Source organism: Vicia villosa, unplaced genomic scaffold (genome assembly GCF_029867415.1).
Source record: "Vicia villosa cultivar HV-30 ecotype Madison, WI unplaced genomic scaffold, Vvil1.0 ctg.001323F_1_1, whole genome shotgun sequence".
Classification (NCBI taxonomy): domain Eukaryota; kingdom Viridiplantae; phylum Streptophyta; class Magnoliopsida; order Fabales; family Fabaceae; genus Vicia; species Vicia villosa.
This window is the reverse complement of record NW_026705574.1, coordinates 431,360-453,623: the sequence shown is the minus strand read 5'-3', so window position 1 is coordinate 453,623 and position 22,264 is coordinate 431,360. Positions and strand designations below refer to the sequence as shown.

The 22,264-nt window shown below is 35.8% G+C and overlaps 1 protein-coding gene across 1 annotated transcript; it reads left to right on the top strand.

Annotated features, from left to right (window-relative positions):
• The first annotated feature begins 17,916 nt into the window (after positions 1–17,916).
• LOC131634614 (oil body-associated protein 2A-like) lies at positions 17,917–19,038 on the top strand. Its single transcript, XM_058905274.1, has 3 exons — positions 17,917–18,339; positions 18,409–18,523; positions 18,603–19,038. The coding sequence occupies exons 1-3, from the start codon at positions 17,968–17,970 to the stop codon at positions 18,857–18,859; spliced, it is 744 nt and encodes a 247-aa protein (XP_058761257.1). The 5' UTR covers positions 17,917–17,967; the 3' UTR covers positions 18,860–19,038.
• The last annotated feature ends 3,226 nt before the right edge of the window (positions 19,039–22,264 follow it).

Here is a 22,264-nt window from a genome sequence, read left to right as displayed (position 1 = left end):
AAATAATGTAGAAGGTGGATTCTCAAGGTTGGATGTGTGTACTAGATGGAATGCCACATATATGATGCTTGAAAGTGCTATTAGGTATCGACGTGCATTCATTAGCTTGAGTTATAATGATAAAAACTACATGATTTGTCCAAGCATTGAAGAATGGGATAGAGCAGAGAACATTTGTAATTTCTTGGCTCCATTTTATAATATTACTAACTTAATTTCAGGATCATCTTACACAACCTCAAACTTATACTTCATGCAAGTTGCACTTATAGTGATGGAATTGAATAGAAATTTGAAAAGTCAAGATGAAGTGATCAAAGATATGGCTAAGAGGATGAAGGAAAAGTTTGATAAGTATTGGAGTGAATACTCAGTTACTCTTGCAACCCATTCATTATAAATTTTATGACAAATATAAATATTTCAACATCGGCGAAGTAACCACCAAACAAATATAAACTATTTTCTTAATAGAATATTAAATGAATAAAATAACATCTACCAATTTCCATTTATTGGAGAGAAATATAAGACAAAAATAAATTTAATCAAAATAAAAACATTAACTTTAAATATTGAAGTAAATGCATAGATAGACAAAAACTCATTGAAATTTAAATAAATAAAAATAAATTTTAAATATTAAAGTAAAAAGATAAAGCTAACATGTGCCATAAACATAAAAAATTTATATTAGAAAATATAATAAATACATTAACTTTTAATTTTTAATTAAAATAACTTATACTTTTTTAAGTGTCTTGCTAACTAGCAATGCTATTTTGAGCCTTTTCTCCTTTTTATATTTGACTTGATTTCGTCCAGAATTATAGCTGATACAATTTGATTTGATTTTCTCCATAAAAGTCTCCAACAAAAGATATGATTTATTTTAAATTCAAATTCAATATTGAATCTCGATTTAAATTAATTTGATTTTTAAACAGCTGTCAAACAAATCACACAAAGGCATTGCTAAATAATATCAACATATCTGCAATAAATCTGATTGAAGCAACCAGAAAATAACACATAAAACACCTATACCAATGGCATGCTGACAGTGGCCAGATGATGCACACATGCTAGGACATCTAATTTACAATATACTCATTCTAGTGTTTTTCCTAGTAAAGTTCTTGTTGGTAATACACATGGCTTAGCAGTACATTCTATAGGATCTTCTAGTTTGAACTCATCATACTTGCCAAATTCTAAACTCATGTTAAACAACATTCTCTATGGGCCTAGTATCACAAGAAATCTCTTATCTGTGTCCAAATTTTCTAAAGATAACAAAGTGTACTTTTAGTTCTATGCTAATAAATGTTTTTCTAATATGGTTGTGCTTAAAGGATTTCTTTATGAGTGAGGCTTATACTACTTCAAAAAATTCAGTCATGATTCACTTAGTTGACTTTCTAATAGATCTCATATGTTGTACCCTGTTGCTACCAATACTACTATTACTATCAGCACCAATGCTAGGGCAATGAAAATATTTGGCATCTTAGGTTAAGTCATGCAAATCCTAATGCAGTTCATCAAATTCTTAGATTTTGTAATATTCCTTTCAATAATGAAAAGAATGATTTGGTTTGTCACAGGGGCGGTTCCAAGGCCCAGCTAGCCCAGGCACGCGCCCGGACTCAATCCCTATTTTCTTTGTTCTCCCTCCAATTTAATAGCCGATTTTTAGACAAAATTAGGGGCAAAATTAGTAAAAATAGGGTGTGAAAATTAAAACAGATGAATAATCAATGATGTAAAATTTTTGCCCATGCTGCCTAAAATTCTTGGCTCCGCCACTGGTTTGTCATGCTTGTTGTCTAAGTAAATCTTATAAGTAACATGCACCTCTAACTCATAGTTCATATAATTCTCCTTTTGAATTAGTAGACACTGATCTTTGGGGCCATCACTAACTCATTCATCAAGTGGCTACTCATATTACATATCATTTGTTAGTGCTTGTACAAGGTATACCTGGATCTATATGTTGAAACATAAAAGTGATGCAGAAAATGCCTTCAAATTTTTTAATTGCTATGTCAAGACACAATTCAATGCAAATCTCGAGGCCATTCAATAGTATTTTGCAGGAGGGTTTAGTCCACTCACAAGGTTTCTAAATGACTTGGGCATTAAACACGGGTTAACACGTCCAGACACTTCTCATCAGAATGGAACAATTGAAAGAAAATGTTATTTCTCCGTGTTATGATTGGTATTACGTTTGGTAAAACTAACTTATGGGAACATGTTGAACAAGATGTTATATTCACTGCAACTAAAGAAGACATGTCGAGAAAGATGTCCTATGTAGGATCCATTCGACATTGTGTATATTAAGTTACAACTAGATCTGTTGAAGTCGATTTTATGTACAGGTGCAGAATATTTTGGAATATTATGCAATCCTATGTGGCGCTTGATTTAGGGATAAGAGATTGTCTCTAATTTCAAGATATTTGATTGGTTTCTAAATATGGAGAATATTTAGGAAACTAAATATTGAAGTCTTATCTTCATGGAGAAGATTGTGGAGTATTTTCTAGTGTGCCCTACTGCGATTTGAAGCCTAAGTCCAATCCAAAAGATTGTTTTAAATAGCAAGAATCAAACCTAGTATTTGTGTGGAACTTATGGGGAATAGATTAGGGTTTGTGCAGTCTTGTCTATTGTGAGCCTCCCTAATATCATCTTGATAGAAGAGTTTAGTGTTTTCATTGAGTTGTAAGTTCTGTGTTCATTCATAAGCTTTTAAGAATTTAGTGACTATGTTTGGAAGCGTTTCTTCTAATATTTTGTACTTGATTATCACTATTGTGATTGAGGGGTAGTAGGTAGAAGTATAACACGGGTAGTGATTAAGTGAGAAGGCTGAAAACCAGAGGTTGTTTACGTATGAAACAGAGGTTGTTTGTATAGTACTTCAAATTTATACTATTATAGTGGACTTATCCCTTGATTGGTAGTCCCCAGAGTATGTATTGTTGTATACCAAACTTGGTGTACATTTACTTGTGTTCTGAAGTTTCTGCACTACACTATTTTAGACATTGTCATTGTGTGTTGTTTGGAAAATGTTGTCTCGACATCTGATAGGACATTTGTGATCTGAACTCTAGAATTAGGTTCTCTCTGAACCTTAACCTATCTTTGAATTTCTTCTTCTTTCTCTCAACTTTCTTCATTATCTTCTCTCTTAACCTAACCACATTTTCGTCTAAATCGTGAGATCCCGTTGGAGAAGGCGGATCTAAAGTGTAAATTGTCGTTGGCGTTATGGTTCTGTGTATGGTTCACAATGACTGTGTACGATGATGATGTGGGAAGCGTGATTGAAGATGGCAGAGCTTCTGTGGTTGGAAAAAGGAATCGGAAGCAACATTGGTGTGTGATTTTGTTTATGGTGGTGCACCGATTGGACTGAGTGAAACACAGTGGTTTCCGACATAGGTACACTCTGCTTTTCTCAGTTCATTACCATTTTGTTCTTCTCTTCCTTAATTTTTTATTCTTATGTATTTAGTTCATTGATTCGTCAGGCCATTTGTCTTATTAGTGTTGTGTTGAGTATGTTTCTGTTATTGATGTTTTATTTCCTTTCTTTGTGTGCAGTCTATTTTGGCTTCGCCATCATGGGATGTTTACATACCCACATTCTTATTCTTTTCTTCTCATTTTTAGTAATAGTTTACGCAAACCCTAAAAAGCAACAAAGAAGAACCACCACCACCTCTCTCACATACTTCATCTTCTTTACTAATCAGTAATATCTCACTCTTTACTTTTGATTCATGATTTTTTAAATATTCGTATTTTTTCATGTTATAATAATATTTATCGTCTGATTATGTTGTTGTTACTATTATTTTTTCAGTGTCATGAATTTTGTTATTGTCGTAGGTTTCAAAAAATTAGATATGGTTTATGTAAATTGTTTCATCAACGAGTTGTTGTGAAGCTATGTGGGCTAGTTACATTGTAACTACATAGTTTTGTGTTTTGTTTTAATTGTACTTTCTGATTTTTGATTTTTGATACTGTTAGTTCTCTAGTTTTAGGGTTGGCTTAATTTTTGTAAAACAAATAATACTATCAGTTGTGTAATGTATAAGAAGAATATGTACAGCAAAGAAGTCCCACTGAAATGATAGAACATGTTATGTTGAAATAATTCAACATTTGGAATAACATGTCACATGGAATGTTACGACATCATGCCTGAGCTGAAGTAAAGAGAGTTAGTTAAATCTGTGTGATTTAATCACGACAGAAAAATGCATAATATTCAGGAATATTATGCATATCAAATAAAGGCATATACACGTAAGATGTCTGAAGAATCAATAAGAAGATTTAAGAAATCAATCAGAAGAATAAAATCAGAATATTTGAAGATTATATAGTTTCTAAAGATGGAGATATTCACGGAAACTAAAAGATTGAAGACCTTGTTTGTAGCAAAAGTTACTGCGATATTGTAACAACAAATATGTTGTGATTGAAGGCCCAAATCCAGTTGGGTATAGGTTATAAATAGAAGTGTTTGTAACCTAGAAAAGAAGCCAGCCGAGAATAAAAAAGATGTAATCACTAGGGCTAGGTTAAGTGAACATCTGGGTTGTGGGAAGGTCACCGTAATCCTCGAAGTCTGTAGGTAAGAGGAGTACGTATTGTTCTTGGAGGAAGCTTTGAAGGTACTCCAAGTCGTTGTTCATAGTCATGAGTCTTGGCTAGGAATTTTCATGGAAGTGTGTCTTCCAAACTGTTTGTCTGTGTAATCAGAATGTTGGGTATTAGGTCGCTGCTACAGCTCCTGGGACTAGAGAACTATACAACATCACTGCGGTGTTAGGAAGTGGGATAGGGATATTCCATATCTAGAAAGGATCTAGGTAGAAGGGTCATTGGGTAGGGATTAAGTGAGAAGTTGTAAACTGAGACTATTTAGCTTCGAATTAATATTGTTGATAGTGGACTTCATTCCTGGTTTGGTATGCCCTTTGAGTAGGCGTGTTTGTCATCGAACTGGGTCAACAATTGCTGGGGTGTCATTTATCTTTCAATTTGGCATAAATCTGTGTATATACCTTGCTAATGTTTCTTGACAAATCAAATGCCTCGACATCTTTCAAGACATATGGATCTGTTACAATAGAATTTCAGATACCTTGTACTTGGTCTGAGAAGTGAAATCAATAATTTGATTCTGTGAACGTGAATACTTTGTTAACTATTAGTTCAATGGGGTTATGATTGTTCAATTAGTTTTTACTTCTCCTCATTTTACAATAGTGATGGAGTATGCAGCTGGAGGAAAACTCTGAGAGATGTACATGATGGGTGGAATGAGATGCAGAGTACGAATGGTTTGGGTGTTACCAAAGTCTTGAGGAAAAAAAGTTCTTTATGATCGTATACTTTCGTTTTAGTTTAATATCATATTATATCTCTTTTTTACATGTTTGCTTTGCGGTCCTTTAAACGCCGTGTTGCCTATGCAAATGTTTGTTATGACCATATCCTTTTGTTTTAGTTTAGTATCATAAATAATTAGATATTCTATTATTATCACAATTAATTTCCATTTTGTGTAAGTTTACATGAACATTTTATTGCTTTTCCTTCAGTTTTGTTGAAAATTCAACTCGCATGTTTGATCACCGACAAATAAATGGTCACGGGGTTGGGTCTACTATCTATAAATTTGAGAGCCATGATGCACCAGTCCTCTGTCTATAGGTGACCGAGAAAGTTTCAGAAAATTGTGTATCCATTTGAAAGTCTCTTGGAATTTATATTGACAAAAAAGGCAAAGCAATCGATACGTTTGTTTATGTTTTCAAAGATAAAACGTTCCCCACCGGGATCCTCTATTCTCTTCAAATTATCACCAAAAGGATCAGGATCAATATCGGTTAGTATAGCCAAAATCTAAAATATAATTTACTACATGTTCTACATAATTCCTTATTAGTTTCTAATCTGTTTTGTTTTTTTAATAGAAAACAGATAAGTTACTCTAAAGATGGATCCATTCCAGAGGTTGAGTCTGCATTTATAGAGAATAAACTACTTTCACAAGCTGTGCTTGAGTCGATTATATGTGCGCACAGTGTCTGCTCGTGCAAAACATAAGGATGCTAACAACTTTTATTTCAATTTATATTTATACTTTCTTTCAATTTATTGGATCTAGATTGTTATGTTTTCTTTCATTGTTATGCAGAGAAGCTATATTTTCTTGGATTAATAAGAATACATGATCTAGTTTACATTACATTACTTTATTGGATGATGCTCAAAGCACATGAAAAAAAAAATCCAAATAACCATATTTAATAATTTATTTACACCAAAAACCATCTTTTCGGAAAAATTACCTGTATGACCAGGTTTCAGAGGTGGTCTCCACATAGGAGCCACCTCAGGTGGCGCCAATGACCAAAACTCCCTAACCTATGCGCCACCCAGGGTGGCATCAATGTACATTTTTTCATTTTTAGCCACCTAGGGTGGCGCCTATGTACATATATATTTTTTTTTTTATTTTTTTTTGTTTTTTTTAATTGTTTATATACTATTTTTTTTAAATTTTTTTATTTATTAATAAAATTGTTTTTAACATAAATAAATAAATTATATTTTGTTTTTTTATTTATTAATAAAATTGTTTTTATTTTAAAGTATTAAAAAAATATATATTAAATTGCAACAGATAAAATCAGTGAATCAGCTAACTCGAGCGTCCACGGAAAAAAGTAGTTCATTCATTAATTAAAAGGTACATAGAAAATAACCAACAGAAAAAGATAAAGTAAAACATCTAAGAAATCACCACGGTTAAAACAATGTCATTAGGTCCATGCATCATTTGAATGACATCAATGTCGTATTCCACGTTATCCCAGAAAGTTATCGTTGCTCCAGTCACATCATCAGCCCTTGTTTTAAGCCTCTTGATGCTTCTTATCTGTTCGCCGGCCTCGTACTCCCCCTCTAAAAATCTCAGGAGAGTCCTTTTGAGCTGCTCGACGGAAGAGATATTCCAAAACATAACCGGCATGGGAGGTTTGACGGCGGAGAATATGACATGTCCGTTCCTTCTGCGATACTCCGGTTCAGGTTCGGCACGCCATGTTGATCTTCGGGGCGGCAACTCTGTTGTCCGGTGACATCCATCTGGCCTAATGGTTGTCCGGCGAGGCATGGTTGTGTTTGTGTGATTGTTTGGTATTTGGAGTTTGTGTATCTGTGTGTAAACTCAACCACAGGAGCCCCTAATTTATAATAGTAGTTTGTAGAAAAAATTAATGATGTTGCGTACTGTTTACAAGCACGCCTAACATGTATGATAAATGCAGACACACTGATCAATGACTGACTTGATGGGACTAGACGAAAGCATGCGTATTTGACTGACTGTCCAAAATAAAGAGTGGCAGTATGGGCCATGAAGACAATTTCACAACGAGACAAAGACATAACTAGTTGATTTAATAAAGGATAATACAAATACATAACCAATAGAAATAGAAATACAAATACAAATATAAATACAAATACAAATACAAATACGAATACTAATACAAATACAAAAACATTGTCAATAAAAATACAGATACAAAATACAAATGACATACAACTAATTGTTGGTGGAATTTGATCCACGGTTAGGACAGGTATTTTTATTGTGCCCGACTTCACGACATATGCTACACTTTCGTACCATTTTCTCATGATCCATCTCGGTTGTGATCCGGGTGCTGTTCGGGCGACCTCTTTTCTTTCTCCGCATGTTATCATTATGCCAAACCACGTCCCCTTCATACGTAGGCCAATAATCCTCCTTTGCCATCACTTGAAATGAGTTGTTGTACACCCCGAGCAAGGTTTCTGCCTTGTAAATGGGAGATAAAAGTGCTAACGGATCTTGATGCGCATACGAACATGCTGCAATTACATGAGAGCATGGCATCCGAAAGGCTTGAAACTTTCCACAATCGCACCACCCTTCATCTATAAGAACCCTGTATTGTTGTCTCGGAAGGCCCTCGTTATGGTCAATCGTTTCTTTAACACTGAAGGTCCGGTTGAATCGATCGAAAGATGTCACAATGTGGCTGTTGGCTTTGGCAGATTGCTGTTTCATGAATTTGACGCATGTTTCGCTCCATAATTGTCCGGATTCTATAGCTGCATTCCAACGCTCACCTCTTCTTGCGAAAAGAGAAGCCATCCTATAGTATGTTGCTTCCACCAAGGCAGTAATCGGAAGGTGTCTGATGCCCTTAAACACCCCGTTCATAGACTCCACAAGATTCGTAGTCATGTGCCCCCATCGCTTCCCGTTGTCGTATGATCTGGTCCATTTCTCTCTAGCAAGATTGTCTACCCATCTGCCTGCATCTGGATTTGCCGCTACAATTTCATGTCGATAATATTGGAACGTTGGTTGAGTCAACGCATATCCGGCATTGACAAGAGTCTTCTGAAGAGCCCTGTCCTTTATCTCCCGCATGAAATTTTGTGCGATGTGTCGAATACAGTAAACATGCGTTGATGTAGGGTTTTGCCACCCGTTTGCTGGATTGTTGTACGCACTCTCGATGGCAGCATGTCTGTCCGAAATCAGGCAAAGTCCAGGTTGGGGGGCAACGTGTGTCCGAAGATTTCTGAGAAAGAAACCCCAACCTCCAGCAGTTTCTCCTTCCACAAGAGCGAAAGCAACAGGAAAGATGTTACTATTTCCGTCTTGAGCCACAGCCATCAACATGGTGCCTTTATATTTTCCGTACAACCAAGTTCCATCTATTTGAAGAATTGGTTTGCAATATGAAAATCCTTGTACACATGGGCGGAAAGCCCAGAAGAGCCTGTGGAATATCACATTTCCTTGAAGTGATGTTCCGTCTGGAGATTGCGCCGGAAGGGTCTCTAAAATAGTAACAGTTCCAGGAGCATAAATTTGAAGCGCATATAAGAAATGTGGGAGTCGTTTATACGAATCCTCCCAATTTCCATACACAACTTCGATCGCCTTGGTCTTCGCCAGCCACGCCTTTCTATAAGACGGAGTGTAGTTGTACGTTGCAACGATATGAGAGATTATCATTTTCACCTTTAACGATGGATCTTTTTCAACTAGAGGCAAGATTTCTTGACAAATGATGTCATAACTGAGCTTACGGTGATCTTGTGATACATTTGTGTTAATACATGTGTGATCTTGGGAAATATATCCTATAACCCATGAGTCACTTCTCTTCCTGTATGATGCATGCAACCTGAATCCACAATCAGTGTTACTACAGTAAATTTTGTACCTTTCGACATTGGCGCGATCAACTCTAAAATCAACATTGTTTGCCATATGAAATCTTTTTATCGCCATGATACATGCCTCCTTAGAACGAAATCTGTCTCCTACTTTTAACCGTTGATCTGTTTGGGTGTATGGATCATAGAAAATATCAGTCGATGGTTCGTCATCCCCATCAAAATTCAGGTTCCTCATGTGCACTGGAGGCATATGCACTTGATCTCGTGGTACAACAACTTCCGGTTCATCTTCACTTTCCTCGTTTACCAGGTCATCAACTTCTATTTCCGGTGCTTCTTCTTCTTCATCTACAACGTCGACCTCTGCTTGCTCGTTTCCAAGTGCATCAATGACCTGTGACTCAACCATCTGTGTGGGTTGAACTTCTGGTAGAGTAACATACAGTTCTATGCATTCGTAACCAGAATACTCATGATTGGCAAACATATTCTGCATGTCTTCATCGTCTTTGATCTCAACTTGGATAAACTTGACCGGGTTGTCCCCACGAAGAAATCGATATTGGTAAAAAAATTTGGGATACATCACCCAACGCAAGCTTCGTCTCTAATCTCTGTTTGAAGTAATTGAAATTTGCTTTTCTGCTTAAACAAAATCGTTTAACCTCGGTGTTTCTAAACAGAAAACCAACTTCTTCGTTATCATATGTCTCGCCAAAAACATGAGCGTTGATAATGTATTGTGGAGGGGCCATTGTTGAGTGGGTAGAGAGTGTTATTTCAGATGTGAAATGAGATGTGTAATGAGTTGTGTTTCTTTCCACATTAGAGGCTTCCTTTATGTAGACGATCATTGAGTGATGACAATTATGAAGGCGAATAATGTACAATCACATGCGTACTGAGCCGTGAACTGGTGAACTGCTGCACTGCTGCACCCCAGACTGCTGCACAGTTGATTTGAGGTATGGATGACACTGCTGCACAACCGCACAGTCGACTTGACCAGACACAACCCACTGAGCAGTGCATACTGTACAATCACATGCGAATAAAGTTGACGGAAAATGAATGCCTGAGTTGATTTGATTTGAGGTGTGCTTGACACCTGGTGAACTACAGTTTTGCCGACTTGACCAGACACAACCATATTGAGCAGTGTACACTGTACAATCACATGCGAAGACTGTATGCTAATTATTTTCGGTGACACAGCAACTAGAAAACCCTAAACCCTAAAAAAAAAAACATAGAAAACCCTAACCAAACCCTAACCCTAAATTTTCAAAAAAAAAAGCAACAGAACCATGTAGGCGCCACCTGGGGTGGCGCATTAGACCAAAAGTTCCCAGCATGGCGCCACCTGGGGTGGCGCATTAGTGCTATTTCTTTTTATTTTTTTGTTTTTTTTTGCCCTAATTTTGTCTAGTGGTCCCCACTTCCAAAACCCTAATCTGATTCGCCAGCATGTGATCTACCTGCATCGAAATACTGTATGCATGCATGCCTAGACAATTCAGCACCGAACACGGGATGCAGGCCTAGTCTATTCTGCCAGAAACAATTAATGCATGCATGCTTAGACAAAGTCAGCACAAAACACGGGAATGCATGGTCATTTCAACACAGAATGCATGTGAACCCATCTTTATCACTTTGATATCTGTATCACATGCATGCTCACCACTTGGCCCTCATGCACTTAACATCAGCAACCACCAACCCTCTATAAATACTCTCATAGACTTGCTTTCTTTTCACCAACATATATTCTTCTTCTTCAAAAAACCACTTTGCATTTTCAAATCCGCAGAAAACTTAAAGAGTTCTTGAAAATGGCTCAACAACAACTTCTTACCATGGGTGAAACACACAGAGGAACTAGAGCGAATTTGGCGACCTATGTAAGTTTATACTTATTTATTTCTAAACATCTATGCGTATATGATATCCAGTTTAATCGATTTATTTGTGGTTCTTAGGCTGTTGACCGATTCCGTACACGTTCTCATGCTTATGTTGAACCCGACGAGAGGATTATTCCGAATCTCCAAGCATGTGGCTTTGGACATATCATAAAAGTCAGCAACAGCACCATAGACAGAAAATTCATCCTTGCCTTACAAGAGCGATGGAGGCCTGAAACCCACACGTTTCATCTTCCAATAGGTGAGTGTACTGTTACTCTAGAGGATGTTTATATGTTACTTGGTCTGCCCATTGATGGCAAGGCTATTAATGGATCTGTTCAACATGCTAATTCAATGTGTGAGAGAGTGTTGGGAAGAGATCTAGTTGTGCCTACTCAAGGTTCAAGAGGCCAGGGTATCAGTCTGGTCTCACTTAGAGATTACTATGATGAACTCGTCTTTATGGACAACTCTACCGAGGAGCATGTTTGGTTAATGACTAAGGTCTATATAATGCTGATGTTTGGTAAACTTTTATTCCCGGAGTCGACAGGTAACACTGTCAACTTTTTCTATTTAAGTAAATTTGATAGTATTAGCAAGATTAGGAAATATAGTTGGGGGTCCGCCGTTTTGGCGATGTTATACCAGTCTCTTTGTAAGAACGCGGTTGCCGAGAAGTGCACCTTCTATGGATGTGCGTTCCTCCTACAAGTATGGGGTTGGTGGAGAATGCCGACGCTGTCCCCTGCAGGCAGGAACAACTACACGTTCCCTTATGCAACAAGGTACGTCTTTTTCTCTTTTTCAACGCTATTCCTTGAACGCTAACTCTCTTTTACATAAAAATCTGAAATAACATTTTTGCTCTTTTTTCTTAGGTTCTGTGGTCCTAAATTGGATTACAGTAAGAATCCGAGGGGGAGTGTTGTTTTGTATCGGGACCTAATTGATCACCTCCGAGCTGAAGATGTATTACCCCTAAACTTTTATATGATCATATAGATGTATTACAATTCATCATGTTTTTTAATAATATGTTATTTTTTCTCCTACGCAGTTTAATTGGAGACCATACTTGTTGCTGGACCATGAGCCAAACGAGAGTGACCGGGAAGTTTGAACTGCAGTAGTACCGATAATAAGGTTCAACATCGTGGAGATGCACCAATCTGACCGTGTGAGACTGCAGTTTGGCATGCATCAACCGATCCCGGATCCCCCCACTGATTTGGGTCGCTGGCATATTAAAAGAGTTAACAATCAATGGGACCACGCAGATTATCGTACATTCGCACCTGAATTTTGTGAGATGTGGAAGCAACGTCGCAGCCGTCTGCTACAATTCCCTGTTGCCCAACTCCCCATGTTTCCAACCGCGGGATACCTTGCTTGGTATAGAACAGTCACAACCCCCGATATGTATGTGTCAGACCCCTACTACCTACACGACCCCCGCCAACAACAACACGCACAACAACCACCCCAACAATACGCACAACAACCACCCCAACAATACGCACAACAACCACCCCAACAACGCCAACAACGCCAACAACGCCGACAACGCCAAACATCCGAACAACCTGACCATGAGGAATATCAAACAACACCAACAACGGCCTACCAAAGTCAACCCATCCAACAACAATCATGGGGCTTCACCCAACAACTCCGTGACGCTGACCCCTCCACTAGGCTACCCGTCCAACAACAATCGTGGGGCTTCACCCAACAACACTACGACGCCGGCCCCTCCTCCTCCACTAAGCAACCCATCCAGCAACAATCATGGGCCTTCACCCAACAACACGGCGACGCCGGCCCCTCCAGCTACAATAGGCAACCCAGCCCCGACATGGGTCTAGATGACAATTACGACCCAAACGAGCAAATGACCACTCAATCGTCACAGTACCAACAACATGGATACCCCACACCCCAATTTCCACAACACCAACAATATGGGTACACCACACCCCAACAAACAATGCCATTTTTTCAAGGTCAATCAAGCGCTGGGTTTTACCGACCATGTGACGCAACTCCACCGCCAAGACAAATCTTTGAGGGCATGGGGACCCGACTATTTGACAGCAACATACAAGAATACATGTCCAATGAGCGCATGGAGGGGCTAATCCGAGGACCACCTACCCAGACACAACAAGAACAACCAAGGAATAGGGGGGGTCGTGGAGAAGTGGCTCATCGAGAACCTTCCAACCGGAATCGAACAGTTCCAGATTGCGGAACTGGCGGTGAGAGGGGTCATGGTCCGGCTCCGGGTCGGAGGGGTCGTGGTCGGAGGGGTGGTGAATAGCATAATATCCATGTTTTATAAATTTTCTTTTTTTTACCGTATTTGTAATGTTTGAACTGTATGACCGTATTTGTAATGTTGTTTCTGCATTTCTTGTATTTGTAATGTTTGGAATGAATGACATGTGGTGTTTCATTATTTATTTAATTGTTAAAACAATTTTATTAATAAATAAAAAAAACAAAATATACTTTTAATCATGTATATTTATATTAAAAACAATTTTATTAATAAATAAAAAAAATTTTAAAAAAAAAATAGTATATAAACAATTAAAAAAAAACAAAAAAAAAAAAACAAAAAAAAAAAAAAATATATATATATATATATATATATATATATATATATATATATATATATATATATATATATATACATAGGCGCCACCCTAGGTGGCTAAAATGTCCAAAATATACATTGATGCACCCTGGGTGGCGCATAGGTTATGAGGAAATGGGCATTGGCGCCACCTGGGGTGGCTCCTATGTGGAGTCCGCCTCTGAAACCTGGTCATATGCGTAATTTTGCCGAAAACATGGTTTTTGGTGTAATTTATTTATTAAACATGGTTATTTGGATTTTTTTTTCCAAAGCACATTGGCCTCTGAAACAAAAGTTGTATTGAGTTTTCTCAATTCTTTTTAAGTAAAAGCAAGTGGATTGTTATCATATTTTATTATTTTTGTTCCTTTAGTTAAATGTTATTGTATGATACATGTTTGAAACTTTTTTTTAGGTGTTGTTGTTTGTGACTTCAAATGATTCAGAAAAATTTCTCCTTGTATTTCAGGAAGCAGCAAAGCCTTTCAAGGAAAATGTATATTTTTTAGGGGGGGCATTTTTTTTTATAATTAGATAAAAAATATTAAAAATAAATAAAAATATAAAAAATATAAAAATTATATTTTAAATTATACTTTAAATTTTTTAGTGTTTTGTTTGCTTAATATACAATTGTATTTTTGATGTGTTATTTTTAATTATTAAAATTAAATTTGTTTTTTAAAAAAATTAGGCCCATTTCTTAAATTAAAACAGGACCCTGAATTGATTGGGCCGACGTTGCTGATATCGAAGATGTTGAAAAATCTATTTCAGAATACTTTGGTATTAGTGGGACTGCTCCAAACGTAATTATGTCCCCCCTCTTTAAGTAATTTGTGGAATTTCCAATGAAGACACTTGCATACACCGGAAACAATGATGATAAAAAATTCGTGTTTGATGGAGAAGTTATTGTTGAAAAAAATCATGGTACTCTTTTTCACTCTTTCTTTAGGTTCTGTTAGTATTTTTGCAATATTATAGAATGTGTATGAAATTCTTTTTCTCAAATTTTAATGAGGACTATATTATCTGAGCTATTTGGATGATAATATGCTTGTGGTTTGTGCTATTGGTGGAGGTGGTGTGTTTGTGTTACATTGCATTTTACTTCTTCAGAAAAATAGAATGAAAAATGCTCTTGATAATGTTCGGTCTAATTTCAAATTCATATGAACCAGGAGAGCAACCTCGGCTATGCTTGACAAAATTGAGGTATGTTTGAAACGGTAATGTTAGTCTATCACTCTTTTAATATGCTTCTCCTACGAAATGCATATTGTATTAAAATGGTTTTAATTTGTTGTTCCATGATCACATCAATTAGACTTATGTGTAGTGATTTCTAACTACATGTAGATTTGAAAACTTTAAACTAAAGGTTTATCACGTCTAATTTTCCGCTCAATAAAGTTCATTAGATGATTAACAATTTGTGACATCTAATATATCTATTAACCAAATATAACACTTCATTTACAATGTTTGAATTGTGTTAACTATTTAAAATATTTTTTAGCTTTGTTTTCCCAAATTGATGTTCAAATTACATTTATGGAAATACTAATACCACAGGGCATCCAATCATCATCTTTTAACTAAATGCTAAACTGAAGTGACCATGTACATACATGTATTTAGTTTTATTTTTCTAGAGAGTTGTATATGAGCTATTTCTTAACATGTTCTAGGTGGAATACTATGAATCTCTAGTTAGCTTACTCAAATAAGCACTCCTGATGCCAGTTCTCGGTTGGTATAACCATATGACAATGCTTATGTCAAGCACTTATGTACTTCTAATATTTTTCATGTGTGGCATGTTTGGAACAAATCTTCATGTTTTTGAAATTATCTTAATATCCAATTTTAGAAACTTTAATTCTGTTGGAGATTTGATTCAATAGCTCCAGATTTATTTTTCTTGATCTGTGCAAATCATTGAGATATATATTTGAGAGAAATATCACAAAATCAAATCAAATTTGTCAAGATTTAAAATAGTTTGTACATTGTACTGATGTTCTGGTTCACCATGCCACAACATCTATCAGAACATTTATCTTTAGTGTAAACTCATACTCTGATGTATAAGTTTGATCAAGATGTTATAACATCTTGTTTAACATTTTTCAAGAACCATGTTTTAGTAAAATTGTTGTCAATCCCAAAACCATAGTACTAACATTTGAGATAAAAACAAAAATCATATGTGCAGATAAAATCAAAACTCAAATGTTGAGAAAAATAACTTTATGATGAAAACAACAGTCTCATAAAAAAAAACATTAAGATAAAAATAATGTTTGGACAAAGACAACAAAAAAAACAAATAGATATAAAAAAAATGTTAATGTCCAACAAATAACATTCAGTTAAAAATAAAAATGAGTTCCAAAAAACATTGGATTAAAATCAGTGTAGAAAAAGAGTATACGTGTCTGGTTGAATAGCTTCTGTTTGATTTGGGAAAAATGATGAATAAAATAGTGAGACAAAATATTCTACAAAAAGCAATAAACGCATGTAAATCTGTATATTAAAAAAATATGATATCAAAGAGAAAAACTCAACAAAAGAAAGGATATACATTAATATAAACGTGACCTTTAAAAATAGAAGAACAAACCCATAGCTAAGCGTAACAAAACTGCAAACAACAAACAAGAGTGAAGATAGAAGGGTGAAGAGTAAAGATTATTTCAGATATATCTAATCAGAGGGATATGTATCAATGTTGGAGAATGGGCCGAGGAGGAAAATTTAAAAGTTGCATCAAAAGTGTTATGCAGTAGTGCGGAAATATCAGCTATGTGATTAAAAATGAACGGTAGCGATTAAAATGTGATTAAAGTATGATGTGTTTTTAACTACTCGATAAAGTTCAGATGATCATGATTGAAAAAAAGAGTTAAAGCGCTTAATTTACATAGGAGAATTGTGAATTCAAATGTTGTGGGGGTATTATGAAATTTTCATTTTCATTCAACTTTTTTAGACATATATAAATTGCAATAATTAGATTATTAGATTATTAGAACAAAAATGACATTATAATTACAAAACTGCTATTCCTACACCAATTTGTTACACTACACCGTATGTCCGTACCGTACGGACATACTATTCATGTACGGACAGTACTATTCACCGTCCGTACATGAATAGTAAAATATTAAATTAATATTTTTTTTAAAAAGATTTTAATTTTTTTTATGTCTTTTTTAAAAAATATTTGACAATACTTGCAGATTTACCTCCGGATTTGACAATACTTGCGAATTTAATTGCGGATTTACCTACGGATTTGGCAATACCTGCGAATTTACCTACAGATTTATCTACGGATTTGATAGTACCTGCAGATTTACTTGCGGATTTACCTACGAATTTGGCAATACATGCGGATTTATTTGCGAATTTACCTACGAATTTAGGTAAATCCGCAGGTAATGTCAAATGTAGGTAAATCCGGAAGTAAATCTGCAGGTATTATCAAATATTTTTTTTAAAAACGTAAAAAAAAATTATTAAAAAAAAATTTTTTTTTAAAAAAGTTACTATTCATGTACGGACTGTACGAACAGTGAATAGTGCCGTCCGTACATACGGTATAGGTGTAGTACGGCAGTGTACAAATAGCATAGCTGTTATAATTAAGACGTATATGAAAAAACAGAGATGCTATGCTTACACTAGTTTAGTACACCGTAGCCTATTTACACCGTATATTACTTTGAAAATGGTTCAGATTCCAAATTCCAATGCACATATAATAATAAAATAAAGAAAAAAAATGCATCTTCTGTATTTATATACAGTGTATATGTCAAAAGTGGGTGTAAGTTTAGCATTTCTGATGAAAAAAAGAAAAGACATTGTAATGTTCACAACTTCGTAACAAGTCAGAAAGATCTGTCTATCTCATAATTTCAACATATGGCAACATAGCCATGCAACACAAAGCCACCAAAGCAACACTGCATGTCTACGTGGAACCAAAACAACACTTCACATATCCATTCCTCCACGCTACTTCTTCTGTTCATCTCCTTATAACACAAACCCAGCAACACTCGCAGAAACAAAAACACACTCAAAGTCACAAAGAAAACAACAATGGCATCCACCGACAAGTCACCGGAACCAACACCAGCAAAGGGTTCAGATCCAACTCCCCCCGGCGAGGCAATGACTATAGGACAACACGTTGTGGACAAGAGTGCAATGATGGTTCAGAGTTTCAAACCCATAAACCAGATGAGTTGTCATGTGTGTACCTTTGCAATCTACAGCCATGACATGTCTCGTCAGATTGAAACTCATCACTACTGTACCCGTCTCACCAACAAGTTCCTTCAGTGTGCTGTTTATGATTCTGATGACTCTAATAAAGGTCGTCTCATAGGTGTTGAGTATATCATTTCTGATGATATCTTTGAAACTCTTCCTCCTGAGGAACAGAAGCTTTGGCATTCTCATGCTTATGAGGTTTTTCAACCCTCAACTACAGTTATACACATATGTTTCTATCAATTGTAATTTTTTTGGATTGTGCAGATAAAATCAGCTTTGTGGGTGAATCCTAGAGTTCCAGAGATGGCTGCGATGTCTGAGCTTGAAAATCTTGCCAAAACTTATGGAAAATTCTGGTGTACATGGCAGGTTGACCGAGGTATATATAGTGGAATTAATGCAACTTTTTGTTTCTATTTTCTGATTTAAAGCTATGAATGTTTGCATAATCTTTGCAGGGGATAGGCTTCCACTGGGAGCACCAGCCTTGATGATGTCACCACAGGCAGTGAGTCCAGGGTTGGTGAGACCAGGTCTGGTGCATGAGAGGGATGACAAGTATAATATATCTACAGAAAGCATCAAAAAGTCGAGGGTTGAGATTCCGGAGCCAGAGATGATTAATCCATTGGCTGACTATTGGAAGCAACATGGCAAAGGTTTTGTCATTGACTTTGAAGAAACTGGGATGAAGAAAAGGGCTCCTTTTCCTTGAACAACATGAAAAGCTATATTTGTATGTCATCTTGAGTGAATAAAGCATGATTTAGAGGGTAAGGTAATAAATGTATCAAGTGTTTGGCTATGTGGCCTTACACATGATATGTCAAGTGTTTATATTTCACTGTTTGTGATATGAGAATGTTTAATAAAAAAATGATGACATTATATAAAGTTATGAAGAACCAAACCATTATGGACATTACATATGAATGTATCTATTATCATGTGTATAGAAATGAATCAACTGAACAATTACAAAGTCATTCTCAAATCTCAACCAGGGATATACCTAGTGAAACTATTCACCGTTGCTTCGGTGATGTACAATCAAGTTGACTTGGTGAATTTCAGAGAAGATGTAGCGTGCATCATTGATATAGTTTCACATCCCTTTTTTTTTAGTAGTTAGTGTTGATAGTTGATTAGTTGATTATTGATAGTTGATAAAAGATAGTTTTAGAGAGATGTTTAAAAAGAAGGTTATGTCATTGATTTCTTGGATGATGGTTTATAATGTAGCAATTGCCGATTTATAGGCTCAAGTCACCAACCTCTCAATGGTGGTGAATGTTTCTATATTACATTAGTTCTTTCTAGAGTTTTCATGATATGTTATTATCATGATAAATCTAGATTCTTCTATCTTTTCTATATACTTAAATCTAGATTCTTCTATCTTTTCTATACACTTATATATCTAGATTGTTCTACCATATTCATACAACTTATAGTTCTAGGATGTTCAATATTTTCATACATATTATATTTAAGAATACTCTAAAAATTTGTAGCAACTTCAATACTCCTCTTTGATATAATTTCTTTGACTCCAAGCATAGCTCGTAGATCTTTAAATCTTGGTCTCGGCAACGCTTTCGTGAATATGTCTGCAATTTGATCTTCTGTCCTGCAGTAGTCGAGTCTGATCTCTTTAGTTGCTTCAGCTTCTCTGATAAAGTGATACTAGATTGCTATGTGTTCGTTATGCTGTGATGCACTAGATTTTTCGCCATTGCAATTGCTGATTTGTTGTCATAGTTATTCTTAGTAGGCTCATCTTGTTTTTCTCTCATGTCTTCGAGTAACCTGCGAAGCCATATAGCTTGACTCGTTGTTTCAGCAGCTGCCACGTATTCTGCTTCTGTTGTTGATTGTGCAATCGTAGCTTTCTTCTTTGACGCCCAAGAAAAAAATTCCTAATCCTATAGAGAAAGCATAGCCCGAGGTACTCTTCATAGCGAACTTGCCCAATCACTGTCGGTGTAGCCAAGTAATTCTGAGTTAGTTTTGATAGTGTACCATACACCGAACTCTTTTGTTCTTTGTAGATACCTCAAAATTCTTTTTCCGATTCCAAAGTGTATTTGACTTGGGCTTTGCATGAATCTTGATAGAAGACTTGAAGCATACATTATGTCTGACCGCGTAGCTGTTAAATATAGAATATAGAAGATTTCCAATTAGACTTCTGTATTTGGATGCATCAGCTTCTGGTGCTCCATCATTCTTCTGTAGTTTCTCATTTGTTATGAGTGGAGTAGCGACAAGTTTACAACCGTACATCTTGAATTTCTTAAGTAAGTCTTTTGTGTATTTCTTTTGCGAGATGAATATCCCTTCATTTCTCTGACTTACCTTTATACCGAGGAAGTAACTCATCAAACCAAGGTCGGTCATCTCAAAGGTCTTCATCATGTCTTCTTTGAACTGCATCATCATCTTAGTATTGTTTCCCGTGTAGATAAGGTCATCTACATATAAAGTGTAGGCTCACTCTTGCTCCTTCTGAATCCTCGATCCATGAAATATTGATCGATTCTGCTATACCATGCTCGAGGTGCTTACTTCAAACCGTAGAGTACTTTTCTTAGTCTTAACACTTTGTTTTCTTCACCTTCAGATATGAATCCTCGTGGCTGCTCCACATAGATCTCTTCTTCAAGTACGCCATTAAGGAAGGCAGATTTGACATCTAGTTGATGGATACGCCATCCTTTTTGTGTCGCAAGAGCTATTAGAGCTCTTATGGTATCAAGAAGAGCTACTGGTGCAAATGTCTCATTATAGTCAATCCCATGTTGTTGTGAGTAACCCTTAGCTACTAGCATCGCCTTTTGTTTCTGTATGGTGCAATCAGGGTTGAGCTTTGTCTTATAGACCCACTTAACCCCAATGATATCTTTTCCATGGGGACGATTTACTAACTCCCATGTGTTGTTTTTCTCGATCATCTTTATCTCTTCTTCCATTACGTTCATATTGTCGCATAACATTGCATTGATTAAGTTGGCCTTGATGGTATTGATTAAGTTGGCCTTGATGGCACCCTATTCAAGTTGTTGAAATGCCTCAATAACCTGACATCTGTTTAAGTTGGGAGTTCTACTCCAATGGATCCACATGCATATGCACAATTGAGTCGCATTTAAGTTGTATATGTGTAGTTGTTGTTATCGTGTTGTTGATTGAAATCTGTTGTTGTTATTAATTTTCTGGTTGTTGTGATTATCAAGTTGTTGTTTGTTGCCGTTACTAAGTTGATGTAACTATTCAGTCGTTATTTTGTTGTTGTTGTGAAGCGGTGGATAATTGTATGATTCTTATCTAATACATATTGATTATCATTCTTTTGTTTATAATTTTCAATATCTCACCCCTTATACTGATGTTTCCCCTACCATGGGAAATGGACAGGTACTCAAGTATAGCTGTGGATGTTGAAGTATCTTTATGAAGTCTTTATGTTGCTTATGATAAGTCGAGAGGGTGTTGCTCTGATATGTAGCACTCGGGATGAGATTATGAATTGTTCTATGTTGTTATTACTAATTTAGTTGTTAAATAATTATAAAGTCGACGTTGTGAAGTTATAGTTGTTCTAAAAAGTTGTTAGTTGAATATTACTAATTATAATTTGTTTTTCAGTGTAATAAAGTATGCTTTTATGATTCCGCTGCGTGGTATTAAGAGTTGATTTAATTTGAAGAAAAGTACATGTTGTATTCTAAGTTGAAATGTGAAATACCTTGCGTTGTTTGTGAAATTTTTATACTCTGATTTTAATATAATTGTTGGGTAGATTTGGAGTGTTACAGTTTGGAGTTGTAAAGCGCTTACTTGGAGGTGGTCGTATATCGGAAAAATTACTCATCCCAATTGTAACTTCTATGAGTTTAGTAATAACCCATTATTTTACTTAAGTTAGATTTCAATCGGTGTGTAATTTTCTTTGTTGGGCTCTTAGCCTTTGTACCTTCTTCTTGGTTGATTTCTTATTAATATATCTCTTTCCTTAAAAAAAAAATGTTAAAACTATTATAAACAGCTGAACATTTCTAAATATATAAACAATCATCATTTTAAATACTTATCAATTAGAAAAGTATAATATGTTAAA